This window comes from Bacillus rossius, chromosome 3 (assembly GCF_032445375.1).
Source record: "Bacillus rossius redtenbacheri isolate Brsri chromosome 3, Brsri_v3, whole genome shotgun sequence".
NCBI classification, from domain to species: domain Eukaryota; kingdom Metazoa; phylum Arthropoda; class Insecta; order Phasmatodea; family Bacillidae; genus Bacillus; species Bacillus rossius.
In genome coordinates, this window is record NC_086332.1 from 75,317,692 (window position 1) to 75,342,979 (window position 25,288).

Genomic DNA, 25,288 nt, shown 5'->3' on the forward strand with positions numbered 1-25,288 from the left:
CTTGTGCTGAAGCCAGTAAAATGGATGATGAACTGAAAGGTTTAAAAAACTGTGAATTTTTGAATTGAAATGCTTTTCTTGCTAACAATATATATATCTCAGTGCTCTTTATACATTCATTTTAACAGAATTGATTGGATTTTATATTATTTTACATAATTGGAACTACATAATAATTTATACTTTGTTTCTAAGTTTTTCTTTGGTTTGACAAATTATTCTAGTGTGTGTTTTTTGGAGAAAAACATTACACATTTGTGCAGGTGTAGTAATTTTTTACTTTATATTTTGAAGTGTAATGTATTATTACAAAGAATACATATAAATTGGGTAGAAAATGAGTTAAGCATTCTGGAAAATTTAAAATTACTGTATTTAATCGCATAATGTCCGCCATCGCATAATGTCTGCAAATTTCTTTTTAAATACTTGAGATGGAATGTTTTCAAATCCGCAGTAAGTCCGCACCAGACAAAGCAACCTTGGCCACCCCTGAAAGGCACAGTAACGGGATGGAAATTTACCGACGCTGTCAACAATGCTTTGACCTTGAGTTGTTCATTTCTCCGGAGTGGTCGCTGAGAGGGTTTGTAGCGTGGTGAAACGGTAAATAAAAGTCAGCAGTAACAGAATGGACAAACATAAATTCTTACATGTCAGGAAGACAATGCTCTGCTTTGTTTTTGTTAAAAATTCCTGCTCAGCCTTTTCCACGCTCTGCACTCCTTCCCCCGCCTCAGTCAAGCAGGGCAGGAGGGGACTCGCATGCACAGACGTCTGCTGGTAACTTTTTTATACACACAGTGGGCAAGGGACAGGGAGGGAGGCTCGCCGGCGCCGGCTAATGCAGACATTAGACATCTGCCCCGTGCCGTTAGTGGCCATCTCAATGAAAGATTTAAAAAATATCTTTTCACGCAAAGCGTTTATTTTGTGTAGGCTGGCTGCGGCTTCTGAACGTAAGAGCGCACACGCGAGTGAGAGAAGAAGAAAAAAAATGAGTGGTGTCTTCCACTAATCGCCGGCACCCAATTATCTCGACACCTGTCACTTTTCTCACGTCCGCTGCGGAGGGTCGCCAGTCACCAGCGCTCTGCGAAGTAGTGTGTTGCCGTTAATATTTTTTAACTGGGCCGAGGGAAGGGTGCCAATTTTACGAAGCAGCGATTTTACTAATGCAATCCGCGGAACCGTGAGCATGTGTAAAATCAGGGTACTAGTAAACTAATTATGAGAGAACAATTTTTTTACTCTACACAAAATATGTAAAATTTTGAGGAAATTTTTTTTTTTTTCGGACTTCACCTCATAATGTCCGCACCCCATTTTTTTTGTCAAAAATGTAGCCAAACTACTGCGGACGTTATGCGAGTAAATACGAATTTCTGTAAAACCTGGAAAGATCCAAGAATTTGGTTTTAGGTTTTGAGTAGTCACCCTGTTAAAGTCACTGAAATGAAAAATAAGATTTATGTATTAAAACTTTTCATTGCTATTTACTATTGTATTTTATTCCTTTATTAATTTAGGTGGGTTGTGGGTGGGAGGATGTGTGTGTGTGTGTTTGGTGGGGGGAGGGAGGGGGGGTTGTCTATAATTAATTGCAGTAATTATGAAAGATCCTCAATTAATAAATGCTCAACCAATATGGTTGTACATTTTTTTTTGCGTTCTTGTGTTTGTAATTGTCAAGACTAGATTTGTATGGAAAAAATTTTTTTTGAAAAATCCACAGAAAAACTCTGAAAAATTTGTTTAGTTTGAGAGTTCTGCTGTCACAGGTTTTCATAACAACAAATTCCACATTAAGTATTTCAGTGTTTAATCAGTGGTTATCATATCTGTGGTGCATTCAAAACCTTCACAGTTTTCATACCATAACATAACCATTAAAATGATCAAATAGGAACATTCATTTGATTACAGTTCATAGTTAATTGATATAAATGCCACAAGAGAGGCATAAAATATAGGTTGCCGTATGCGCAATGCAAGTCAACTACGTGATCGTTGAATAAATGAACTGACGAAGAGCGTGGACACTGTTTGGAAGAAAATTGAATTATAATTTCTCAAGTGCAATCCATAATGACTCCAGAACAACGGATACAGTCGAGTTCAACTGGCTCAGTTGGAGCTTACACACAAAATAATTTGGAATGGTGACAAAACAGACTGCCAAGCATGACATTACAACATAAACGTTTGGCGTTCAGATATGATCCAACAGTCAATTTCGCCACAGATGTATCGGTCGACTTTGGAACAATGAGCACTTTTTGTCAACCACAATGCTTTAAGATTTCCACATGAACCACCAGGATAATGTTGTGTGAGTGGAAAGGTCAAATTATTTATTTTACGGCAGCAAACGCAGTGCAAAGAACCGAACGACCATCAGCAACAACGCTGACAAGCTTAGTTTTTCCTTCAGCTTTAATTTATATAATTTCATTCAGAAAGGGAGTAAAATAAGGATACCTGGTAATGAGGGAAATCATGGAATTTGAATCGAAGAACCATTGCATCATCCCAGCTCTAATTTTTTTTTTCAATTCCTTTCATTTTTAAAGTTTATATCTGTATGAATTACAATTATTTCCAGCATTTATTCTTGTGTTGGAACTTAAAACCTTGTTGGTAATGTACACAAACGTGTACGTGATGAAACTAAGATTTTCCATTTTTAATTACTCAGAACGTTATTCCAGGACTTAATACTAGGGCGCCAGAGGTCATCAAGAATTAACAACAAAATAACACAAAAAACTTATTTTATTGTTTTAATCATAATGAGAAACCTCGAGTCATGGAAATAATAACCAAACAAGCAAATATTAAATAAAGTCTATGGGATGTCGTAGATAACCTGACTCTTGAATAAAATACAAAATAAATAAAGTTCCTGAAATTGTTCACTGAGTAAAAGTTTTGGGGTTTTGCTCCGGCTTGCTCGAGCATGAAACGCCTAACCAAAAGACTTCTGGACTTGTGTACATATAGTTTGTGCTAATGTGAGTAAATTTGCTGTTAATCGCCGAAAGTCAATGTTCTACTAATTTTATGATAATCCAAAGTTTATATAATTATAGTTCGCGTATGTTGACGGTAAAATTTACGCCAATTTTAATATATAGCGATGATGCAGACCATACCTTAACTCGGGATGATTAAAGTCGTTCGTAAAATACTCCGTCACTCACGTGAATTGAATGCGATTCTTCTGCATTCAATTACAGGGCGTCAATTAACATTGCCCAGTATTTTGACGTAATTTCCAGATCAATAACGCCGAAATTAGCATCGCCACGAACGAAATATTCCCAGAGGGAATACACTACCACACGCACTAAATGGCGTCATTTTCCACTCTTTCTCTTCTCTCTTGCCGAAATTAAATTGTTAATTGAAAAGGGCCAATCACGGCCGCGACACGTTAGCGTCCTTTTTAATGAAGCCAATGAAATGTCAATATCAATCAAGCATAGGCTCGTTAAAGCTGTTCCGAACGCCGCGCGATTATTTATTTTAGCAGTTGTCATGACGATACAGCACGAGATGCGCGCGCCGCCATGCGTGGAACAAAACAAAACACTGCCGAAAGTATCGGGAAGCGGTATTAACCTCGAACGTAAAACAATAATAAACAGTTTCAGTTAGTCTGATAATACAGTAGTATTACAGTGCCGCTCCCGATATAATTTTATATTTCACTGTCCAAAAAGTTAAATTCAATTTAGATCGTAAAACTAATAACTGGAACTGGTTACTTCACAAGTTGGCAACATTGCGATGAAAGTTGAAAAACGTTATTCTCTTGCCAAACGACACTACTCTTCGTAGGCTGGACAGTCGCACTGTTGTTTGTAAACATGATCTGTCTACATGTTGTGGAATATCAGTTACCTGATTAGGCGAAGCAAGGATGTAGAAGAAGGCTCACCAATCTCCATACATGGTAAGTGACAGCTGAGCTGAGAGGTCTACTGCGGTGTAAACCACAGTGCTGGGATGGCGGTTCAGCCAACAATACACTGTTGTAGGCGATCGACGTCGTGAAGACTGCTGGACCAGTGTGCTGTTCATCGATGATCGCATCACCTGATGTCACCAATGACATCACGATGGATGCTGTGGTGTCGTGCTGATGCGGACCCACCGGGTCTGCGGCGTGTTCGCTGGGGTCGTACCAACTGGTACGAGCTGCTGAGTCAAATGTCCAACACATGACTCTACATGTGCCTTGGACTACTGCTGCTGCTGCTGCTGCTGCTGCAGCTGCATCTACTGCTGCAGACGGTGTCAAAGGGGACCGCAACAAAACTCGTTCAGTTCGTCGGCAATCAGAAGACACACACACGTTAATCACACGTCCTATAACAGTTCTTATCACTTGCGCAATATGAATATACAGCGTCCTGTGATCGTGCCTCATGCTATCACTAACCCCTCTTCTCCTCTTGCTCCCCTAATCTAACATAAATTAAATGACTCGAGATTCCTCAAACTCATAAACTTAATAATTCATAACAACTTAATAATAAATATAAACATTAATTGAACACATAATAACTCTGTTAAATAATAAGGTAATGCATAAATAAACAGTATTTGCAACAATAACATTGCATAGTACTTTGCAATAACAACAACAGGTTATTGTTTACCTTTATTGTAGGTGATGAATAAATAAAATATATTTTATAGATTTACTATTTATTGATATTATCAACATAATACCATCACCTAGTAAATAATTCCATTCAATTTCTTAATTGATACTTGTCAATAATATTGGGCTTTCAATAACATATTAGCATATTTAATATGCTTCTCACATATCATATGTGAATATTTTCCTTCATCACATGTTATACAATAGCTACACTTATTTACAAGAAGAGACATTATTTGCTTCTCAGCTATGAAATAATGACAATAACCTCAAGATAAATATTATTGATTGAGTGCTAGTGTATAGTGTTTATGTTTTTAAAGCTGTTCATTAAAGACAATCTTTAAAATTCTTTATCTTTCATTTCTTCTTTTCTCAATATAAAGTGGAGTGTTTTTACATCCTATTCATAAGAGTGTGGATGAAGTTGATATCCACTTATAGTTTCGGGTGTCCTGTGGGAACCCAATTAAAGTGCATTATTAACTACTAGACGATGAAGAAGCATAGGTAGGGGCAAGGCAGTAGCCTGGATCAAACTGTAAGTACTCATACCAACAAGTGTGTTCATTTAGTAGGATATTAGTCAACTAATCTTTAGGCCATTAATTATATGTAGTATTTAGTTGTGTGTTGCATTTGTTATACATTGTAATATGTCACATAGTGTTTGTACACATCTTATGCCAAATTTTATTTAAACCTCACGTGTATATCCATTGCTAATATGGTCGAACTCGACTAATAGGGTGATAATAACTGTGTCTCAACACAGTAACTGTACACACAGTACATAATATTTGGTATGTCCCTCTAGGACAATGTACCAAACCAACGCTCAGGCAACACATATGCTCCAAGCACAAATATCAGTTGGAATAAAATCATCAACTGACAAACACCCTAATTCTTCGAATATAAATTACCATATCGAAGCAATGAGGTACCTATACACCTGGATTACCTCTATCAACTCATGAGGATATATATAATTAAATTTCCTTAGTAACATAAACAATACAATGATTTTTTAGCATAACACAAGTAATAATGGTACATATTTGGTGTTCTAATTCACCACAGGTGTTTTGTAAGGCCTAAGCTGACTCAAATTGTAATTTCCTACAATTTTTCCTGTATCAGGGTCCTGTAGAGTGTAGCAGTTACATTTCTCCACAGCTACTACTTTGTAGGGACCTGAGTACAATAAAAATAGTTTCTTCGCTAGATGTGCCCACTTGTTACTAGTTGGTGCTGTACGGCGTAGAACTAAGTCTCCTACAGTGAATTTACTGATCCTGGATGCTGGCTTCCTTTTCTTCCTAAGGTCGGCTTCTCTTGTTAATTTATCTCGTACCAGTTCTTCAATTTCTTCCTGAGTTGGCCTCTCCATGTCTTGTTCTGGTTTGTCGCATTCCGGTATTAATTTCGGTGGTAACACCTCCGATCTTACAGAGCATAGGGCTTCATGGGGGGTTATGCCAATAGACGAGTGAATTGTGTGATTCAGTACACACTCAATAAATTTAATTTGATCTCGCCATGACTGTTGCTTGTCGTGGCAATATATACGTAGCATATTGCCAATTGATCTCATCTGACGTTCCACGGGGTTTGACTGAGGGTGTCTAATGGAAGATGTTGTTGGTACAATGTTCAACTTCCTAATCCCTTCTCGCCAGATATCACTGGAGAATTGTGTACCCCTGTCAGATAGCACCACAGTAGGTTTTCCTACAGTTTCCACAAAATCCTTCATCTTTGCGAGTACGGTCTTAGCATTAGCATTTACAATAGGGTACAATTTGGTGTATTTACTGTAAATGTCTAGGATTACAAACACATATTGTACTCCTGCCTTGGATTTAGGTAAAGGACCAAACAAATCTACTGATAGCTGTGCTAGCGGTCTGCTAGGTAGTATGGCTTGTAACTCGCCATGTAGTTTCTCGGGTGCATGCTTTGCTTGTTGACATAGCAAGCACGAAGCAGTCACCTTGGCTATGCTTCTTGACATGTTGTTCCAATACAGCTGCCGACGGATAGCTCCATATACTTTACTGGATCCTGCATGTCCCAGACTTAGGTGTAGTTGCCATGTAATTTTATTCTGCAGCGACACTGGCACTATAGGCTTCCAGTGGTCTTCGAAAGTGTCTGCTTTCTCCCTATGATGGAACAGGGTACCATCAGATGATGTACAGAAGTATCTGTGTATCTTGTGCGTAAGATCACTGGATGCTAACTTCTTCCTAAGTTCTTCACAGATAGGATCTGTCTCTTGCAGTGTTTTTATGTCTTGCAGCATCTTCTTCAGTTGTTTGTTGTTTTTCCAGAGGGACTCTACACTCACAGCTGTTACCAGAAATTCCTTGTTTCTGTTGGATGTTGACACATCTGCCGCTCCATCTGGTGTAATTCTGCTAAGGTAGTCTGCTACAACATTATTAGAGCCTTTAATATGACTGATCTCAATGTCATATTCCTGCATCAGCAGGTACCATCTTGTTAATCTTTGGCCAAACATTTTTCCAGCCTTGAGGCATGTTAACGCCTGATGGTCTGTCAGGAGTTTGATTTTCTCTCCTAGCAGTAAGTCTCTAAACTTTTGTAGGGACCAAACAATTGCAAGTGCCTCCTTTTCTGTTACTGTGTAATTTTGTTCAGCAGAATTTAATGTTCGACTGGCCATGGATACTGTCTTCTCAATGCCGTCGTTGTCTAGTTGTGCCAATTTGCAGCCTAATGCTCGGTTGGATGCATCAGTGTATAACAAAAATTCACGTCCTTGAACTGGATGTGATATGACATGTTCTTTTAGAAATATTTGTTTCAGCTTTTCAAAGGTCAGTTGTTCTTCTTCGCCCCACTTCCACGTACAATCCTTCTTGAACAATGCAAACAAAGGTATGGCTACTCCTGCTACCTGGTTACTATAGTTCCTGTAGAAACCTACAACACCTAGGAAGGTTCGTAGTTGCTTCACATTGGTAGGTGCTGGAAACTCTTGAATAGCTTTCAGTTTGTCAGGTGCAGTCTTGATTCCAGTTGGTGTTAGGATATGCCCTAAGAACGGAAGTTCCTCTCTGCAAAACAAAGATTTTCTTATTTTCACTGTCATTCCAGATTCCTGTAATTTGGATAGTACAATGTTGATATGTTCTAAATGCTCTTCGAAAGTTGTTGATGTGATGAGAATGTCATCTACATATGCTTTGGCAAATGACTGGCATTCAGGTCCCAATGTGGCTGACAAGCATCTTGAAAATTCTGCCACCGCATTGCATAAACCAAATGGTAGCACCTGAAAAGTGTACTGTTGATTGCGAAAGAGAAATGCAGTGTATTGGCATGACTCAGGCTGTAGAGGTATTTGCCAATATCCAGCAGATAAGTCTAGAGTAGTCAAATATTTTACTCCTTGGTAAAGCCTTAGGATCTCGTTGGTCTGGGTAGGACTCTCTCTGTCCTTCACTGTGATTCGATTCAGTTCACGTGCATCCAGACATAGGCGCACCGATCCATCCTTCTTCCTCACGCATACCACAGGATTGGCATATGGACTGGCTTCACGCTTGATGACATTCCAATCCAGCATCAGTTGTAAATATTCCGTGGCTTCGTTCAGATACTTTGCTGGAATAGGATAAGTTTTCCTATGGAAGGGCTCCTCTTGACGTACTACTATCTTGGCTTGGTAGAATTTGTTGTACCCTGGCTTGTCGCTGAAAACATTGCGGTGTTGGCACAACAAGTTGTATAGCATCTGTATCTGCCTTGGCTGTACTGTCGAAATACCTTGAACTGCTTTAGTGAGTTCTTCGACAGATGCGATTAGGTCTTCCTTGATGTCAACATTGAAAACATGCTGGTAAAATGATTCTCTGGGCACTCGACTAGCGTAATTACACTGCAACTTCCATTGTCCAATAGTTACAGTTGTAGGTAACTTATTTTCATTGGACGAGACTGTTAGGTTATCAAAGTCCAGTGTCACACCATAGCGTGTAAGGAAATCAGTTCCTAGGATGAGTGTTTTGGCTAATCCTCTCACTATCAATGCAGTGATGTGTTTAACCTCACCTACACCCTTGATCTGCAGTAGAATCTGTCTGTTGACAACAGGACTGGAACGAGATGTGGCACCTATTATCTTAATAGCAGGAACTGGCATAATGTAAGTTTTCTGCCCTATTTGTTCTAGGTGTTTGACAAACTCTTCATTCACGCAGGATATTTCTGCTCCACTATCGAGGAGAACAGTAACTGTTTGATCATTAATGATTAGTTGTACCTCAGGACACACGGTAGAGAACTGTGTTATGGTGTCCTCACTGTACTCTTGGCTAAGGAATTCCCGTTCGCTTTCTTTCAGTAAGACTGTGGCTAACATAGATCGGTATGGCAAACAATTGTAACTTGGCATAACAATATTACCCCCTTTGCTCTGTATAGGGTCTGGTGATCGGGGTGTTACGTCACCAACCCTCTCTAGTTTGACGAGTTCGTATTGTTTTCAGTTACAGCTTGTGTGTAGCTGCAACTCGCAGTCGGCTGAGGCTGCGTTCCTGTGCAGTTGGGTGGGATCGGCTGCTGCCGAGCAAAATATCCTCGCTGCATGGGATACAATGTGGTTGGAGGATGGTTGAGTGTAGAGAAACTCGCTGGTGATTGATTCACAGGAGCGGTGTCTGCTACAGGGGGATGCAACATATGCTGTTGCATATTGTTGGGCGGCTGACGGTTAGAGTAACTCCTGTACTCCCACCTGGGTGGCCTTCCATTTGGATCTTCAGGACGGTAATGCTTTCCCCACCACTGGTTTTGGTTGTGGGTGTAGGGTTTCTTCGGCTGGCGGTTTCCTTGATGTTGAGGTTGGAATTCCCTCCTGGTCTTCCACTTCCCTGTCCGGTACTGTTTCGCAGGCTGCCATGACGTGCAGTGCACGTTGGCCTTGCCGCCGTCGTTACCACGCTGCCAGGGTGTGTAGAGTGGGGCTGCCTTCTGATGTGCTGGCTTGAGGTCTTTCTCCACCTCACTATTGTTGTTCCTGGACAGCCGCTCCAGCCGGTCGAAAGCGAGGACCTGTTCGCGGAACTCTGTGATATTGTTGAAGCTACGCCCTGTCAAATGTACTTGGTACTTGATGGGTAGCTGGGAGGTCACCATCGCCATGAACTCAATATCACCCATCTCTGGTTCGAGGTAGCGCGTCCTCTCGAACATTTGAGACAAGTGTGTCTCCAGAGTTCGGTTCTTCTTGCTATCATACCGCTCGGTATGCAGGCGTGCTCTCAATGTTCCCTGTATTTTCACATTCCAAAACTGCTGTTTGAAATGGCTTTTGAATTCTTGGTAGGAAGTGATGGTACTTTGTAATACCTCCCACCAGTAATACGCATGGTCCCTCAGTGCAGTTGCCATGCATTTCAGGCGTTCAGTATCACTTAGCCTGAACATGTCAGCGTATTCCTCGAAACGTCGAATGAATCTCATTGGATTCTCTCCTTCATGGGCAGAGAACCTAGGCATCGCCTCTGACCATTGGCGTGCCGGGTGGTGCATCACTGCAACGGGATCCAAGGTGGTGTGTGTGTTAGCGGGGTTGGAGCGTGTGATTGGGAGCTCAGGTTGCTCAACTTGCGGTGAATCACAGCTACTGAGGATTTCATTGGCATTGGTGTTCAGGGCTGGGGCCAATGCTACATGGTGACTGGAGGTGCGAGTAAGATTGTCTACCCTCAACTGCAATACCTTCTCTTGTAGCTTGCCTACCTGCTGCTCTATGTCCATTGAAAACTCTGTCTGCCTTTTCACTAATGTGTCCACATGCTCCCTCATGTCTGTGGTGTGATTGATTACCACATTTTCAATCATGGTCTGGCATGTGGATTGAATTTGTTCCAGGCCACAGCTGTTCTGAGCAGCTTGCTCAGCTAATTGATTTAACCTGTCATTCAGCTGGCTGGTCTGGGTATTTAACTCTGTTGCTAACCTAGTTGTAGTACTACTGCACTGCTGTTGTATTAGCTGCAACTGTGTATCAGTGTAGCTTTCGTGTTCTGCCAACCGCACAGAAATAGCAGCCACACTACTTTTTACTTCACCCATTTCACTTTTAAGGGTGCTATCTATGATTTCCAGTTGTTGTTTAATGCTATCTTTAGTGCTATTGAGATTTTCCTCCAACCTAGCATTCTGTTCTTCTAGCCTAGTACTCTGTTCTTGTAGCCTAGTACTCTGTTCTTGTAGCCTAGTACTCTGTTTTTCTAAACTAGCTTGTTGTTGTTTGTGGTTAGCTTTCACCTCCTGCCACATGCTCTGCAGCATGATGAGCAAGCTAGCACTTGTTTCATTACTTACTGCAGCTGGCAATGCAGGTAAGTGTGTGTGTGGTGTGGTGGTAGCTTGGGGTTGTGTCACATCCACTATAGCCGCTCCAGCCTGTGTTACTGGGGTAACAAAATCTGTGTTAGGTACTTGGCTAGGTGATGTGGGAACAGACACATCTACAGAGTGTGTAGACTCCACACTGCTGTCCCTGGAGCTGTCCTGACTGACACGTCTACTCCTTCCCCTAGTTTCCATATTTACTTATAACTTACAACATAAGAACACAATACAAATATGCACACTATCGGCCCCACAGTTCGTGCGCCAGAAAAAAAAATGTTGTGTCTCTTATTCCCTTCTGTACACAAACGTGTACGTGATGAAACTAAGATTTTCCATTTTTAATTACTCAGAACGTTATTCCAGGACTTAATACTAGGGCGCCAGAGGTCATCAAGAATTAACAACAAAATAACACAAAAAACTTATTTTATTGTTTTAATCATAATGAGAAACCTCGAGTCATGGAAATAATAACCAAACAAGCAAATATTAAATAAAGTCTATGGGATGTCGTAGATAACCTGACTCTTGAATAAAATACAAAATAAATAAAGTTCCTGAAATTGTTCACTGAGTAAAAGTTTTGGGGTTTTGCTCCGGCTTGCTCGAGCATGAAACGCCTAACCAAAAGACTTCTGGACTTGTGTACATATAGTTTGTGCTAATGTGAGTAAATTTGCTGTTAATCGCCGAAAGTCAATGTTCTACTAATTTTATGATAATCCAAAGTTTATATAATTATAGTTCGCGTATGTTGACGGTAAAATTTACGCCAATTTTAATATATAGCGATGATGCAGACCATACCTTAACTCGGGATGATTAAAGTCGTTCGTAAAATACTCCGTCACTCACGTGAATTGAATGCGATTCTTCTGCATTCAATTACAGGGCGTCAATTAACATTGCCCAGTATTTTGACGTAATTTCCAGATCAATAACGCCGAAATTAGCATTGCCACGAACGAAATATTCCCAGAGGGAATACACTACCACACGCACTAAATGGCGTCATTTTCCACTCTTTCTCTTCTCTCTTGCCGAAATTAAATTGTTAATTGAAAAGGGCCAATCACGGCCGCGACACGTTAGCGTCCTTTTTAATGAAGCCAATGAAATGTCAATATCAATCAAGCATAGGCTCGTTAAAGCTGTTCCGAACGCCGCGCGATTATTTATTTTAGCAGTTGTCATGACGATACAGCACGAGATGCGCGCGCCGCCATGCGTGGAACAAAACAAAACACTGCCGAAAGTATCGGGAAGCGGTATTAACCTCGAACGTAAAACAATAATAAACAGTTTCAGTTAGTCTGATAATACAGTAGTATTACAGTAACTATGGTATTAAATTATAATATTATTTATTTTGCCGTTAACTTTACCTAATGACAATAAGAGTAACACATGTTGTAAAGTGGTTAGGAAGCAGCAAATATGACAATTATGGTATAGAAATTCCAGAATTAAATGCAATACATGAATTTCACAATAATTATTTTCCTTCAAGAAACAACATGGTATAATATTGTTATGAACGCGAGAGACCAGACAGCGATTCCAGGTTAGAAACAAGCTGGCAGTCCCGCATGGCCACTGACATCACACACCATTCAACATTAACATAAGGCATGCCACGCATGCTTGGCCGGATTACAAGGGTCGTCCTTACTTCCCTCCCCCCTCCGACCCCAGTGCATCGTCCTGCTTCAGCGCCGTTATCTATGGCTGAGCGGCCTTGGGAATTCCGCAAGCCGCCGCATGAGTGTGAGCGTCGGGTCGGCCTGGAATAATGCAACTCATCACGGCTGCTCTCGTCGGTTCGAGAAGGGCGCCACAGATTATTTAAGTAACAGAGTGCGGCGACTGAGTGACATGCAACTGTGTGTGTAGACAGGCACGAGGTAAGGAGCGAACCACTGTTGAGCCTAGCTCCAGTGAGGAGTGCAAACTGCGGAACTGAACAGACATTGAGTGACTTAAGGATATATATTTTTTTTAAGTGCCAGTGATTTGTGATTTGACATTTTTAAGTAAAATTATTTATTATTAATGTGAATATTAGTAATTAATAAAACTGTGAAAACACCTAATAGGGCTATCCCTTACGAACTCAGTTTTCCCTACATTATAAATCGCAACAATATGTATGTGGCCGCCCACTTGGTCTTGCGGCTAGCATGTCTGGCTTATGGGCCAAGGTGTCCGGGTTCGATTCCCGGCCGGGGAGGTAATCTACAAACCTTCTCCCTGGGTTCAAGACTGGGTGTTTGTGATGTCCCTTTCATCTTCATCCCATGGAAGGCTATCGCAGTATCATGCGCCTTGGCAAACGCAGGGCCATAACGGATTTCACACCGTGGCATTGCATGTGCTCACAACACCCAGTAATGTGTAAAACAACTCATCATCATCATCATCATGTATGTAATATGCTTCATTACAAAACTTTCATTTTGTTGTGAGACCAAACCTGCCAACAGTCAAGTGTTTTGTATCTCCCATCCTGTGACCACCTTTTGGATGAGTGTGTAAATGTGTGCTTGCAGACTGAAGTGAGGGTAAAACAACCATTATGGAGAACAAAATTTGATACTCAAAAAACTTCTCAAAGAAATTTATTGTTTCAAATGACAGTCAAACACTGTCAAATAGGTTTTTGAAAAGGGTTGAATTATATAAGTTTATATATCAAAGGTATAATAATGTGATTAAGCAGGAAAAGGTTTTGACTTTAAACTTCTTACGTAAAACATTTTAAAGTTATAACAAAAAAAAATAGTATTAAGTTGATGTGTATTTTTCCCTCAAATTGAAGTAGATTAATTTTAGTGTAGCCCAGTATGATGTAATTTCAAAGCATGAATTTGGGAAATGGCAACATTTTAACGTAGGTGAACTAAATCATAACTCTGCATTCTGTATTGCAGGTGTGGTCCAACAAGACATGGCAGCCGTTGAAAACTCTATCTGGACATGATGGAAAAGTGATGTGTGTGGATATCTCTCCAGATTCTCAGTACATCGCAACATCATCGTACGACAGAACGTTCAAGCTGTGGGCTCCTGAATAAACTTTATTGAAATACTGTGAATATTTTATACAAAATAAAGTTAAGAACAACTACACGATTGATGTCAATTATTTATCCAATATATCTATCATCGTGTTTTGCTAAGCACCCAGATAAGTTGTTACACAAACTGTAGCAGTGAGATAGTTTGACTAAAATGTATCAGATTAATTATTTTGGCTGGTATATGTAATTAATTGCTGTAACATTCTGATGGTGATACTAATTAACTAATTTTTCTCTTTTGCAACAAATTAATTACCTACTAAGCATCAAGACTGCATGCTGTTATTCAAGAAATGATTACACATACACAGTCAAAATTTACAGACACTGATTTTCCTGAAACTGGAAATATATAAAAGTGGTGCACTAATTTCCCTACTGTTTTAATTTATGATGCACTACACCACTTGCTGTGGCTATCAAACATCCTGCCTTAGTGACCAAAATAAAACAAAAACTACATAACATCCTGAATGACATTACATTTATTACTCTTTCTTAAAACTCACCCTGAACTTATTATTTGTTTTTTCTTGTAGCATTTACAAAAATTATTTATATAAGCATTTGCTGCTACTGAAACAATTAAATGCACAAATTAAATACCATAACTTGTAATACGTAAAAAAAAACCCTGAAAACTGTAAACATCATTAATGTAAGTGAACTTTTGTTACACTGACATTACATCAGCTCCCCTTCATTAGTTGGTCACTACTGATGTAAATACTTGAAGAGAATTCAGTATTAGTGCTGTCATCGGAAAACTGAAATGCAGTTTTAGGAGATGGACACATAGTGGCTGGTGTATTATCTGTTCAATCAAATTTCAATATTTTTTAATGCTGTAAAAAATGATGAAGAATGATGGAGATTAAAGCTATATGGAGGCATTTTGTACAGCATTCGGCTATTGTACAATTTTTAATGTTCAAACCTATTGTAATCATCTGAAGAATTTTGAAATTACTGGCACAATAACAATAATAATATGCAAGGAATAATTCAGCAAGATTTTTTTTCCTTTTAGTTGAAAATAATTTATGTCAAATCTCCTTGTAAAAGCAAAACCTATCACAGTTTTTCTCTATGACTTAAAGAAAGAAATTTATATTGGAAATATTTTTTATTTTATTTTTGTTCTATTGACAGTTTATGCCAGAAAGAATATTTTATAGACATAAATAACCAAAAGGAAAACATGTTGGTCATCGCCTTTTTGCTGTTTGCAGCTGCAGGTAATCTTTATACAACATATATACAACTAACACAGTATATACTTCAGCACTTAGCAGTTAGTGACTTCAGCATGCTTGAGAATAAATTTTAAACAGAATATGTGTTTAATTTTTAAAAGGCAATTACGTAGTCTCATAATGAATGTTAGTAGCCGCTGAGGCTCTGATAATATCTTGCTGCCTCATGTGGCCCCTGCGTGTTTTTGCATTTTCACATGTAGTGATAATTTGCGGTCAATAATTAACTAAACATTAGGCACAATTATGTTGGTAAACCAATTAGAGTGGAAAAGTCTTGGCCCTGGCTGTAACGTACTGACATGAAACATCCCAGTCTTTTTGAAAACAGCCTTGACCCTGCTATATTCTTAAGAATCTCTAGAGAACTACAGGATCACGTTGAAGCTGTTATCAAGGTCAAATTAGGACGTTAACAACAATCAGGCCAATCTCTCGTGAAAAACAGTCTCTGCTACACTAATAAAGCACAACATGGCGACAGCTATGTACTTGCGCAGACTACCTTCTGTTTACAGTAATTGCTCAGAAACCATTAGTAATTTTCAAACTCTGTTTTCAGGGTAAATAAAGGAAGGTCGGTAATGTTCAAAAAACAATGTTTGGAATTTAATAATCTATTTAACGGAAAAGCAGACTCTCTCACAATTTACTCAAAAGATTGAAATTCTTTTCTAAGGCAAAGGTTCGAACTGTGTGTGATTAAGATCAAGGAAATAATTATATGAATTAATCTCAGCTTAGTTTTTCACTCCATGCTGGTTAATTCATTTTCTAGTAGTTTATGTTATTTAAGGGTTGATTCTGTAAATTTCACATGATGCTCTCCTGCCTTTTGGGTTTTGTCACTTAATATATACTAAGTGTACTGTTGTAGTGGCAAAAAGTCACACAACTGTTTGTAGTTATGATCACAGAAATATTTAATACACCTATCCCTCACTTAGCACGTCTTCAGATTGCGCGGATTCATTTAGCGCGATGTAAATTTTACTGCCCCAGTATTGAATAGCACGTCTGTAAACTTTAGTTAGCACGAAATCTCGGCAGGCAAAAAAAAAGTCTGGCACGACGCCACAAAGTCCGTTTAAATTTCTGTAAACAACAGAAGTGCCGTGGACTACAGTTAGCCAAACAAGGGGAGAAGAGGTGCGCGCGCAGGTCTGTCTACGCTATCGGCTGTTGTACAAACATCAGCTATGGCAAGTTAAATTGCGGCTATGGAGTGTAATGGACCAAATGTTTTTACGTTGGCGCGTATGCCACCGTACCGTACTGTGATTTAAGTCTAGCCAGTGGCAGGGAATTCACTCAAACAAAAGCAACGTCTGCCCATTCAGCTGCCGGTAACTGTATGTGCTTGATCACTCAAAATGCATCGTGTTCAAGTATTTGAGACAAAACTAGAAGTATTATGGCACGCAGATTGTCATGAATGCCATGCTTATGTTGGTCTCACTTTAGTTTTAAGCGAGTCAATTGTGTGCACAATCGTACAAAATAAGGACTCTTACCAAAATTTTATATAAGTCTGATGCTGTTGGTTGTACTAGCGGGAATATATTTGACATTAGATATAGGAACAGAAATGAACAGATAGTTTACGTGGAAAAGGTTGTTAATTGAATGTTGCAATGAAAAAAATAATCATTGGCCAGACAGGATTGGTGTGAAGCAGGTGGTGATACGCAAATAAGCACTTTAATTTTTGAAAAATTTAAATTTTAACTATCCGGACAGTAATATCGGTTTCACTGTCAGTAAAAGATAGTTTGGAAAGGTATGTGACGTGAGTTGGTTACGCCAGGGCGGGCAAGTCAGCCAGCCGACTGACGATAAAGTACATAACCATGTATCTCCCGTTACGCGGTATCGTATTTGTCATACAAAGTGTGATGGGAGGCATATAAAGATAATTGGTGTGACATATTTATAGTTGAGTGTTATTCTATGCATTTATATTACGTAAAGTATATTTTCCTTCATGATTTTGGAACACATTAACTGAATTAGCCTTGCTATTTATGGAAACTAATGCTTCAGAATACGCGATTTGAAATAACACGAGCATTTTTAGGAACGAATTAGTTGTGCTAAGTGAGGGATAGGTAGGTGTACCACTAAGTATGCTTCTGCCAATGATAGAATGTGTAGCCAACTGATTTTTCATTGTTAGGGTATGTATATATATATATATTACAAATTATATTTTTTTAATTATTTTTTTAATGAATAACTCCAAACATTTTTGTAAATAATGTTTTTATGTTTTGATTTGAAAAATAAAATTCTACTGTTTTCTCTAGGCTTTAATAATAGCTAGGTGTATCTCTATTTATTTATGTAATCTCAATTCTTTATAGTTTCATGTTTTCTCCCAAATGTGTTTTCTGGATGTTTATTGTTTAACCTCTCCACTACTTACTATGATAACTGAATTCAGCACTACATTGTGTTATAAGGACAAGATTAAAAGGTGAATTGCGATAACACTGAAAAGCATGTCAGTAGACTGTATAACACTAAAATGTAACTAAAATCATGTAATCAATAAGCTTTTTTTTCATCTAAAATGTATAGTAAATTAAATTAATGTAATTTATTTAGCAGGAAGATTGTACCTACCAAAACATGTTCACTAAATAGATTGAGAAAAAAATTTACTTTATGATTTGACATCTGTTACTGATAACTCATTTTTACATTATGGCATTGGTGCATTTTCCAAACACTTGTCAAACACTTATTCATTTATTTTTATTATTCCTAGTAGTTAGACATACTTATTACAATACTACATTGTATAAAGTGCATAATATATCAATTTAAATGAAACTGTTTTGGTGAAATAAGTATAACGAAACATCCAAGTGTCATATTAGTTTAATAATATGTAATCTTTAAGGGGATTGGTGCACCAGCATCGTATTAAAAAAAACAATATATTTGTTAATGATTCAGCTGCTAGAGAAGATTTGAACCATTCTGGTGTAAAATTTAATTTTTTATTTTTTTATTTTAATTAAGTTATTGCTGATTTTCGGGAATTTTTTTAATTCAAGCTTTATTAAAAAACTATAAAGAATTCAGTGGTAAAACTTTCGCAGATAAATTTTCAGACACGGGAGATGTGACTGTGAACATTATTTTATATGTAATCATTATTAATTTAACGTATTTACAATTTGAATTTTAATAACTGAGCTGCTACGAAATTGCGTGATATTCATTTGCGAATTTAATAACATTCGCGTTTTCATTTGTAATTCAAACGCCTACACATATGTCGGCTGAATGATTGACTTTATTTTAGTCTTTAGCTTATTGCAGTCGGAACTAAAGTAAAAACGTAGCTGTAGAAATTTGAGCCGCGTGCAAGCTCGGATACGAGGAATTATGGAGCGCGCTGGACAGTAGTGACACCTTGCGACAGTTTTCCAAACTTTTTGCAGCTCGTTCCCACTCTGCCACAGCTGTCTGCTGTTTACGAAGGGGAGACGGGATTTCGCGGGAAACTGATATGAAGGTCAACGTACTCATTTTCAGTAGATAAGAGAACGTGTTTGGTTTAGCTCGGCGTATAATTGAATGGTTATTCTCTATTGTTATTTAGCACAGTGATTTAGCTAGATGTTTTTTGTTGCAAGCGTAAGATATATTCAGGAATAAAATGCAGAAGAAACCTCCACCAAGCAGAGTACACAAAAGAACAAAACTATCGAAAGCCATTACAGCGCTTTGAAAAAAGAATAAAGAAAGATAAGAGATTATTTTATTATAGCTTTTTTTACCATATATTTATTTTTCAGAGTTGAGTATGTACAACGCGATGGACGCGATGCGACAGCAAAAAGATGTGTAAAATTGTAAACATGTTTTTTTTTCCAGCAATGCGTGAACCATTCATAAACTATACTCAACATGTATCCGTATAATTACGTTTGAATTTTTTTTTTATGGCAGGCATCAATGTTAACAAGTTTATTAAGCCACAATAGACTTTTTTTCAGAAAACTAAGTGTAGCAGAAAACACTCAACATAGTCTCACACAAAATCAGTTTACATGAATGCAGTTTTAAGCAGTAAGCAACGTAAAAAATAGTTAAACATCATTTAATATCTGCTGGTAACGTTTCCAAAGTATCAGCTTCGCCTTCATTCACGAACAATATTCGTGAGCTTATTTATGTATTTTTGCTGGCTATTCGTTGGTGACTGTTAGGACTGCAAAATTAGTAAATATTTTTCACCCTATCCTGAGTTAAATCTAAGTGTGCGCGGTTAGATGAGGACCTAGATGTGTCTCAGGCTTACGCCTTTACACTCTACTCATGCGGGGTATTAACCATGCGCGTAAGAGCGCGTTGCCATTGACCTGTAGGATAGTCTCAAAAATCCTCTACGGACTAGAAAAATGTCACCTGCTCATTGGCTACTTGACTTGTGATAACTGTTTGTTGTAATGCCTGTGATTCATCGTTGATTTGGATGAGGAGTTTTCAGTGATTCAGAGCCTCCCATTTTACTGTGGCCGAATTGAAGAAGCAGTACACATGTTACATGCTTGAATTCATAGCGAATGGAAACCACAAATATTTACTGATGTAGTGGTTGGTAAAAAAAAAAAAAATATTATTCGTATCGCGTCCATCGCTTCGCGCCATGTTGGCTCCTATATTATATGGATTTACAAAATATAACGATTCATTTACGACACTTAAGATAAGGTGTGTAGGATTTTAAGAATTCACTTGAATTATTATTTAAGAACATATTTCAGGATAACTTGTGAAGACGCTCGTACAGACGGCACCGGTTGTGATGACTCATTGTTACCAGAGCAGGGGCCATCTCGTGTACACGAAGTGGCATGCGAAACCTCAACATAACTCGAAAATCAATAAGTGTTACATTGAAATGTGTCCACTACAAATTTTCAGGAATTATAATTTTGAAATCGAGTAGAAATATTCCTGCAATTAGCATTAAGTATATTTTAATAGACATTGAAAGCGAATCATTAAGTAGCTTCAAAATCCAAATACCAGAATACAGATAGTCTGTAACAATACACACCTCACCGACTAGATATGGTCCAGATTGTTAATACTAACACATTTGAAAAAACTGACTAGTTACTGAATATGTTGAAATTTTGTAAACCTGTTACTTTAGATGATTGGTGATGTAATAATGTCTCTTGGAAACTACATAAGATTTTAACTGCTTTTATTTCTCCATAAATTCGCAAATCACCATGGCGGCCATTTTACGATCACGATTTAGTTCTTACATTTTAAATTAGTTTATTTGTTGAGAGCCTGGTACAATGTGTCCGACCACTAAAGCGATCCGAGCCGCGTAGTGTTTACTACTGCGAGGTTGTCGAAGTAGGCTCGGGTCGGGACTAATTTCGCTGTGAAGAAACAAAGGTTTTTAATACATGGAAAATTATCCCAAAGCCGAAAATTTGTACAGTAGTAGAGTGAACATTTCTTAGTAACACGTCAAAAGTTTAAGTACTGCCGCAAACCTTGTGCGTCACACCAAAAACGAGCAGTTAAGTCCAAAATGACAATTTTTTGCAACGATCCACAATAATGGATATTGCAAATGCAGTTTATGGAGTAGACCGTCAGTATGGAACCTAAAATAATCTAGAAACATTGCCCCATCTGAGGATAGTGATAAAAAGCACAAAGTTTAAACATGTTTCTATAAAATAGACCTTTTAAATCATTAAAGTTAACGAATTCACTTTCATTCAATTTTAAGGAAATATAAATACATCTTACATAAACTTAAAGAGCCCAACGTGGAAATCGCTTAGAGTAAACGTTGTTGCATATTTATTCATCTTTAAATTGGTATATTTTTTAAGTGTCTCATACAATTAGTCTGACCACTAAAGCGATCCGAGCTGCGTAGTGTATACTACTGCGAGGTTGTCGAAGTAGGCTCGGGTCGGGACGAATTTCGCTGTTAAGAAACAAAAATTTTTAATACATGGAAAATTATCCCAAAGCAAAAATTTTGTACAGTATTAGAATTAACATTTCTTAGTAACACGTCAAAAGTTTACCGATGAAACCTTGTGATCACACCAATAATGAGCAGTTGAGTCCTTAATGATAATTTCTACAATGATCCACAAAAATGTTTCGTAAATTTAATAACTTTATACTTTTTTAAGCCGGTTCTCATTATGGCACCAAAGTAATATAAAAGAATGTCCTACATGGTAACTGTGATAAACACCTCAAAGTTTAAACGTCCTATTATTAAATTGGTAATTTTAATCATAAAAGGTAAGAAATATATATATTTTTTTTATAGAAATTTGACTACATGTTACATAAATTTGTTGAGCGTAGCGTCAAAATCACTTTATAAATATTGTCTGTGTTTTTTTTGTAAAGTTTAAATGTGTATATTTTGAGTGTCTGGTACAATAGTCTGACCACTGATGTATTTCAAGCTGCGTAGTGTGTGTGCAGCAGTGTTAAAGTCGCTCGTGCTGGGACGTTTTTTGCTCCAGAAAACTAAGGTTTTTAATGTATGGTAATTCCAGACTGAATTTTACTCTGAAAGAATAAAAGTTTCCTAACTGCAAGTGATTTTTGCTGCAAACGTAGATAAAAATCTTCCAGGATGCGATTTGCTTAGGTAAAAATATTAGTATGATCGACTCTTTAATTTCTAAATTATAAATAAATAACAATAGAACTTCCCGGAAAGTTGTGATAAACTGACGATATTGCGCGAGTAGCAGACCCGTACGTGACCACAGAGAAAGGCTATTTTCCTTGACCATTAGGATTTCTGGGACGAACACCCTCTCACAGGTGGGGTCATAAAATACGGCCAAACTCTTGCAAAAACATCCACCACCGCTCTTTGCCAATAGAAATTCACCGAAGTAAGCTAGGCGCAGCACTCCAATGAATTAACTTAGAAAAAAATTACTAAATATGTAATTCTATCAATATATTTTACAACACAACTTATGTTTTATTTATTTTCTGGAAAAAAAATAATATTATCATACGAATTATGTTATAAAAGTGACAAAACTCAATAAGCACATTTACGGTGTATCGTTTTCTTCAACTGTTATGTAGTAAACTAATTTCATACAATTAAATATATATATATTTTATAATATAGGCTACATTAAAATTTTGCACAGATCTGATCTAAAATAATATACTTAATGTATTAGAAATAAAAAATAATTATATTTGTTGGTATTAAAATAATTTTTAATAATAAAATTTTTGTAACAAAATACGAACACACGTATATAAAACCAGAGGTCCTCTAGAATTTTGATTTACAAGTTCCAAGCAGAAATTGTTTATTGTTAATTTTATTGTATCAAAAATCATTCATATAAGAAAAAAGAATATGAATATCTAAATAGATGTAACATGAATACACCCTATCATATGCATTAAATATATTTTAAGTAATCCCTAAATAAGACCAAGTTTATTAAGTGTCGCAGTACGCAGCGTGTTTCAAAGCCCGCCGGCCGCAGTACACTGCAACGCTCGGGCAGCTTTAATGAGGCAACTAATTATGCTAGACTCTTTATAAATATACTATATTAAAGCTGAAAGTATAATTAAAAACATTTATTTAGACATTTTTTCGCATTGGGCTCTTCAAATCGGTGTAAATCGTATTTTTATCTGGGTGGCAAATATAAAAAAAATATATGTCGTGAATTAATCGCTTTATATCATATCTGAAATATTAAAAAAAAAAATTTCTAACATTAATGGGTGTATTACAGTTTCTAGATTATTTTGGTAAGTTTACGGACAGTCAAAATTAAAAACTGTATAAATGGGTAGCATTTTAATGGACTGATGCAAGTTGCTGTCACTAGGACTTAAATGCAAATTTTCGGTGATAACGCACAAGGTCTACAGCGGTAAACTTTCGGTATGTTATTAAGCATAGTCAACTCTACCACAGTACAAAAATTCAGCTTTGGACAAATTTTTCAAAGGTTGTCTTGGTTTACTGGAGTAACACGAAAGTCTACGCGGGGAAGGGCGGCTACCTGATCCGAGAATGAAGGATAGTGTGAAATGGGAAGCGAAGATAAGAGCTGGTTGGGTGTCCGTGTTGGAGAGAGAGAGAGAGAGAGAGAGAGAGAGAGAGAGAGAAAGGCGATATTGTGGAAGACCTTCGAAAGATTCCCGCTAGATGGCAGGCCTCAGAGCTGCAATCTTCGACAACCTCCCCCCACGGAAACTCTCTCGCCACTAACTTGCCAAATCTCACCCGCTAGCTTATATACGTGCTAGCTGGCCGTGCAGTAGTAATAAACAAGCATTTATAAAACACTTAAGCTCATTTCCAACAAATTCTGACGAATGACTGTTTTTTGTCCTGCACCAATCCCCTTAAGAATAAACTGAATACATAAAAAATAACACAATAACACCATAATCTCCGTTTTTAATAATGCAACTAGCCTAAAAATAAAGCTATTACATCTTGTCCCTAGTTATTAGTTGTCAAGTAATATCCTCTCAATACCAATTTTTTAATGTCATGTAAAAAACAAATCATAACATATGAGGTGCCGCCCGACTTTAATGAGGTCCCGAGTGTCACCGTACTTATTTGAATTGACACCGGGGGCAGAAGCACAGAGAGCACAGACGTCTTGGTCTCAGTGCGTGTCGTGTTCCTCACTGGGATGCATGCGTGTTGACAAGAGGAGAGTCCAGAGTCCACTGTTGGTTCTGGCTACTGCGTCTACTTGCTGCGACCACCCGCCAGGCGGTACATACGTGATCCACGGGTGTCGTTATGTCTGGCAAGCCATTTAATTGGCTCTGGCAGGTAATGTTGGCACCTGTCCACGGTCCCAATGTCTGAACTACTGGATAGGTTTGATGTACAGGATGCACGACACATTGAAGTACAAATTTTGTGGCCACTTAAAGTACTTTCCTTTTGAAGCCTCATATAAAAAATTTGCAAATTTATGAACTGATGGGTCATTCAGTGACTTATAGTAAAATAATTTAGTAATATATGTTATGTTTTATAAAGCAAGCAAGTACTAATGGGCCATTTAAGTGTTGAACTTATTGGACTGTAACAATTTATTTTGCTTACAATTATTGTCGGGCACATAGACATACACCCAAAATCATGCATTCCTGTAATCATTCACTTTGTTAAGCTACACTGAGAATGCCTGACTGGCAGACTTTCGTTTGGGTTGGCACCCATTGGAATTAGACCAACACCCATTCCTTCGAAAGTCATATTACATTGTTGTTTATACATGTTTGTCTTTTTTTGCGACAAAATATGTATAGCTGATGATTACAGGAGCTGCAAGTCTTGAAGGCCTGGCAGAAACCACAAACGTGTCGAGTAGAATTACTTACTACACATTTCCAGAATTTGGTGACATGTCTGTTTATGCAATTAATGTCACCAATGCCACCGAGGCTCTGAAGATGTTCATGGACAAGTGCCAACGGAATGAAACTAATTTTAACCAAGCTAAGGTATTGTGATGTATTGGAAATTCTACTTTGTTTATCATTGTTATTAAAGACTTTTTTTAGTATAAAACCACATTCTTTCATTACATTATACATATAGTAGTTTTCCTCCTGAAAACTTTTATTTTAAAATGAGTGTTTCTTAGATATTAGTTATGGTAAAACCCTCTTTAAAAAAATGCCCTTAAGAAAATCTTCTTCTAATAGCTGTTTTACATAAAATTTTCATTTTACCCTTTTAATAAGTTTAAATTTCTAAGTACCTTGATTAACTTTTTAACAGAGATTTACTGTACAGTAAGTCCTCGGTTTACGTCGGGGTTACGTTCCTGAAAACCGCA

The 25,288-nt window shown here is 37.7% G+C and overlaps 2 protein-coding genes across 4 annotated transcripts in view; both read left to right on the plus strand.

Annotated features, from left to right (window-relative positions):
* The window catches only part of LOC134530916 (U4/U6 small nuclear ribonucleoprotein Prp4), a 65,986-nt gene extending 51,786 nt beyond the window's left edge, over positions 1 to 14,200 (plus strand). For both annotated transcript variants that reach the window (XM_063366229.1, XM_063366230.1), the window contains one exon: positions 14,002 to 14,200. In XM_063366229.1, the coding sequence (XP_063222299.1) occupies positions 14,002 to 14,145 (144 nt within the window). In that variant the 3' untranslated portion in view covers positions 14,146 to 14,200. The remainder of the gene's footprint in view (positions 1 to 14,001) is intronic.
* A 1,011-nt stretch (positions 14,201 to 15,211) lies between these two features.
* LOC134530918 (uncharacterized) overlaps positions 15,212 to 25,288 on the plus strand; it is a 36,101-nt gene continuing 26,024 nt past the window's right edge. Inside the window, exons 1-2 of one of the 2 annotated variants that reach the window (XM_063366231.1) lie at positions 15,212 to 15,389; positions 24,769 to 24,950. In XM_063366231.1, coding sequence (XP_063222301.1) covers positions 15,353 to 15,389; positions 24,769 to 24,950 — 219 coding nt within the window. In that variant the 5' untranslated portion in view covers positions 15,212 to 15,352. The remainder of the gene's footprint in view (positions 15,390 to 24,768; positions 24,951 to 25,288) is intronic. The other variant, XR_010074893.1, reaches the window with a different exon arrangement.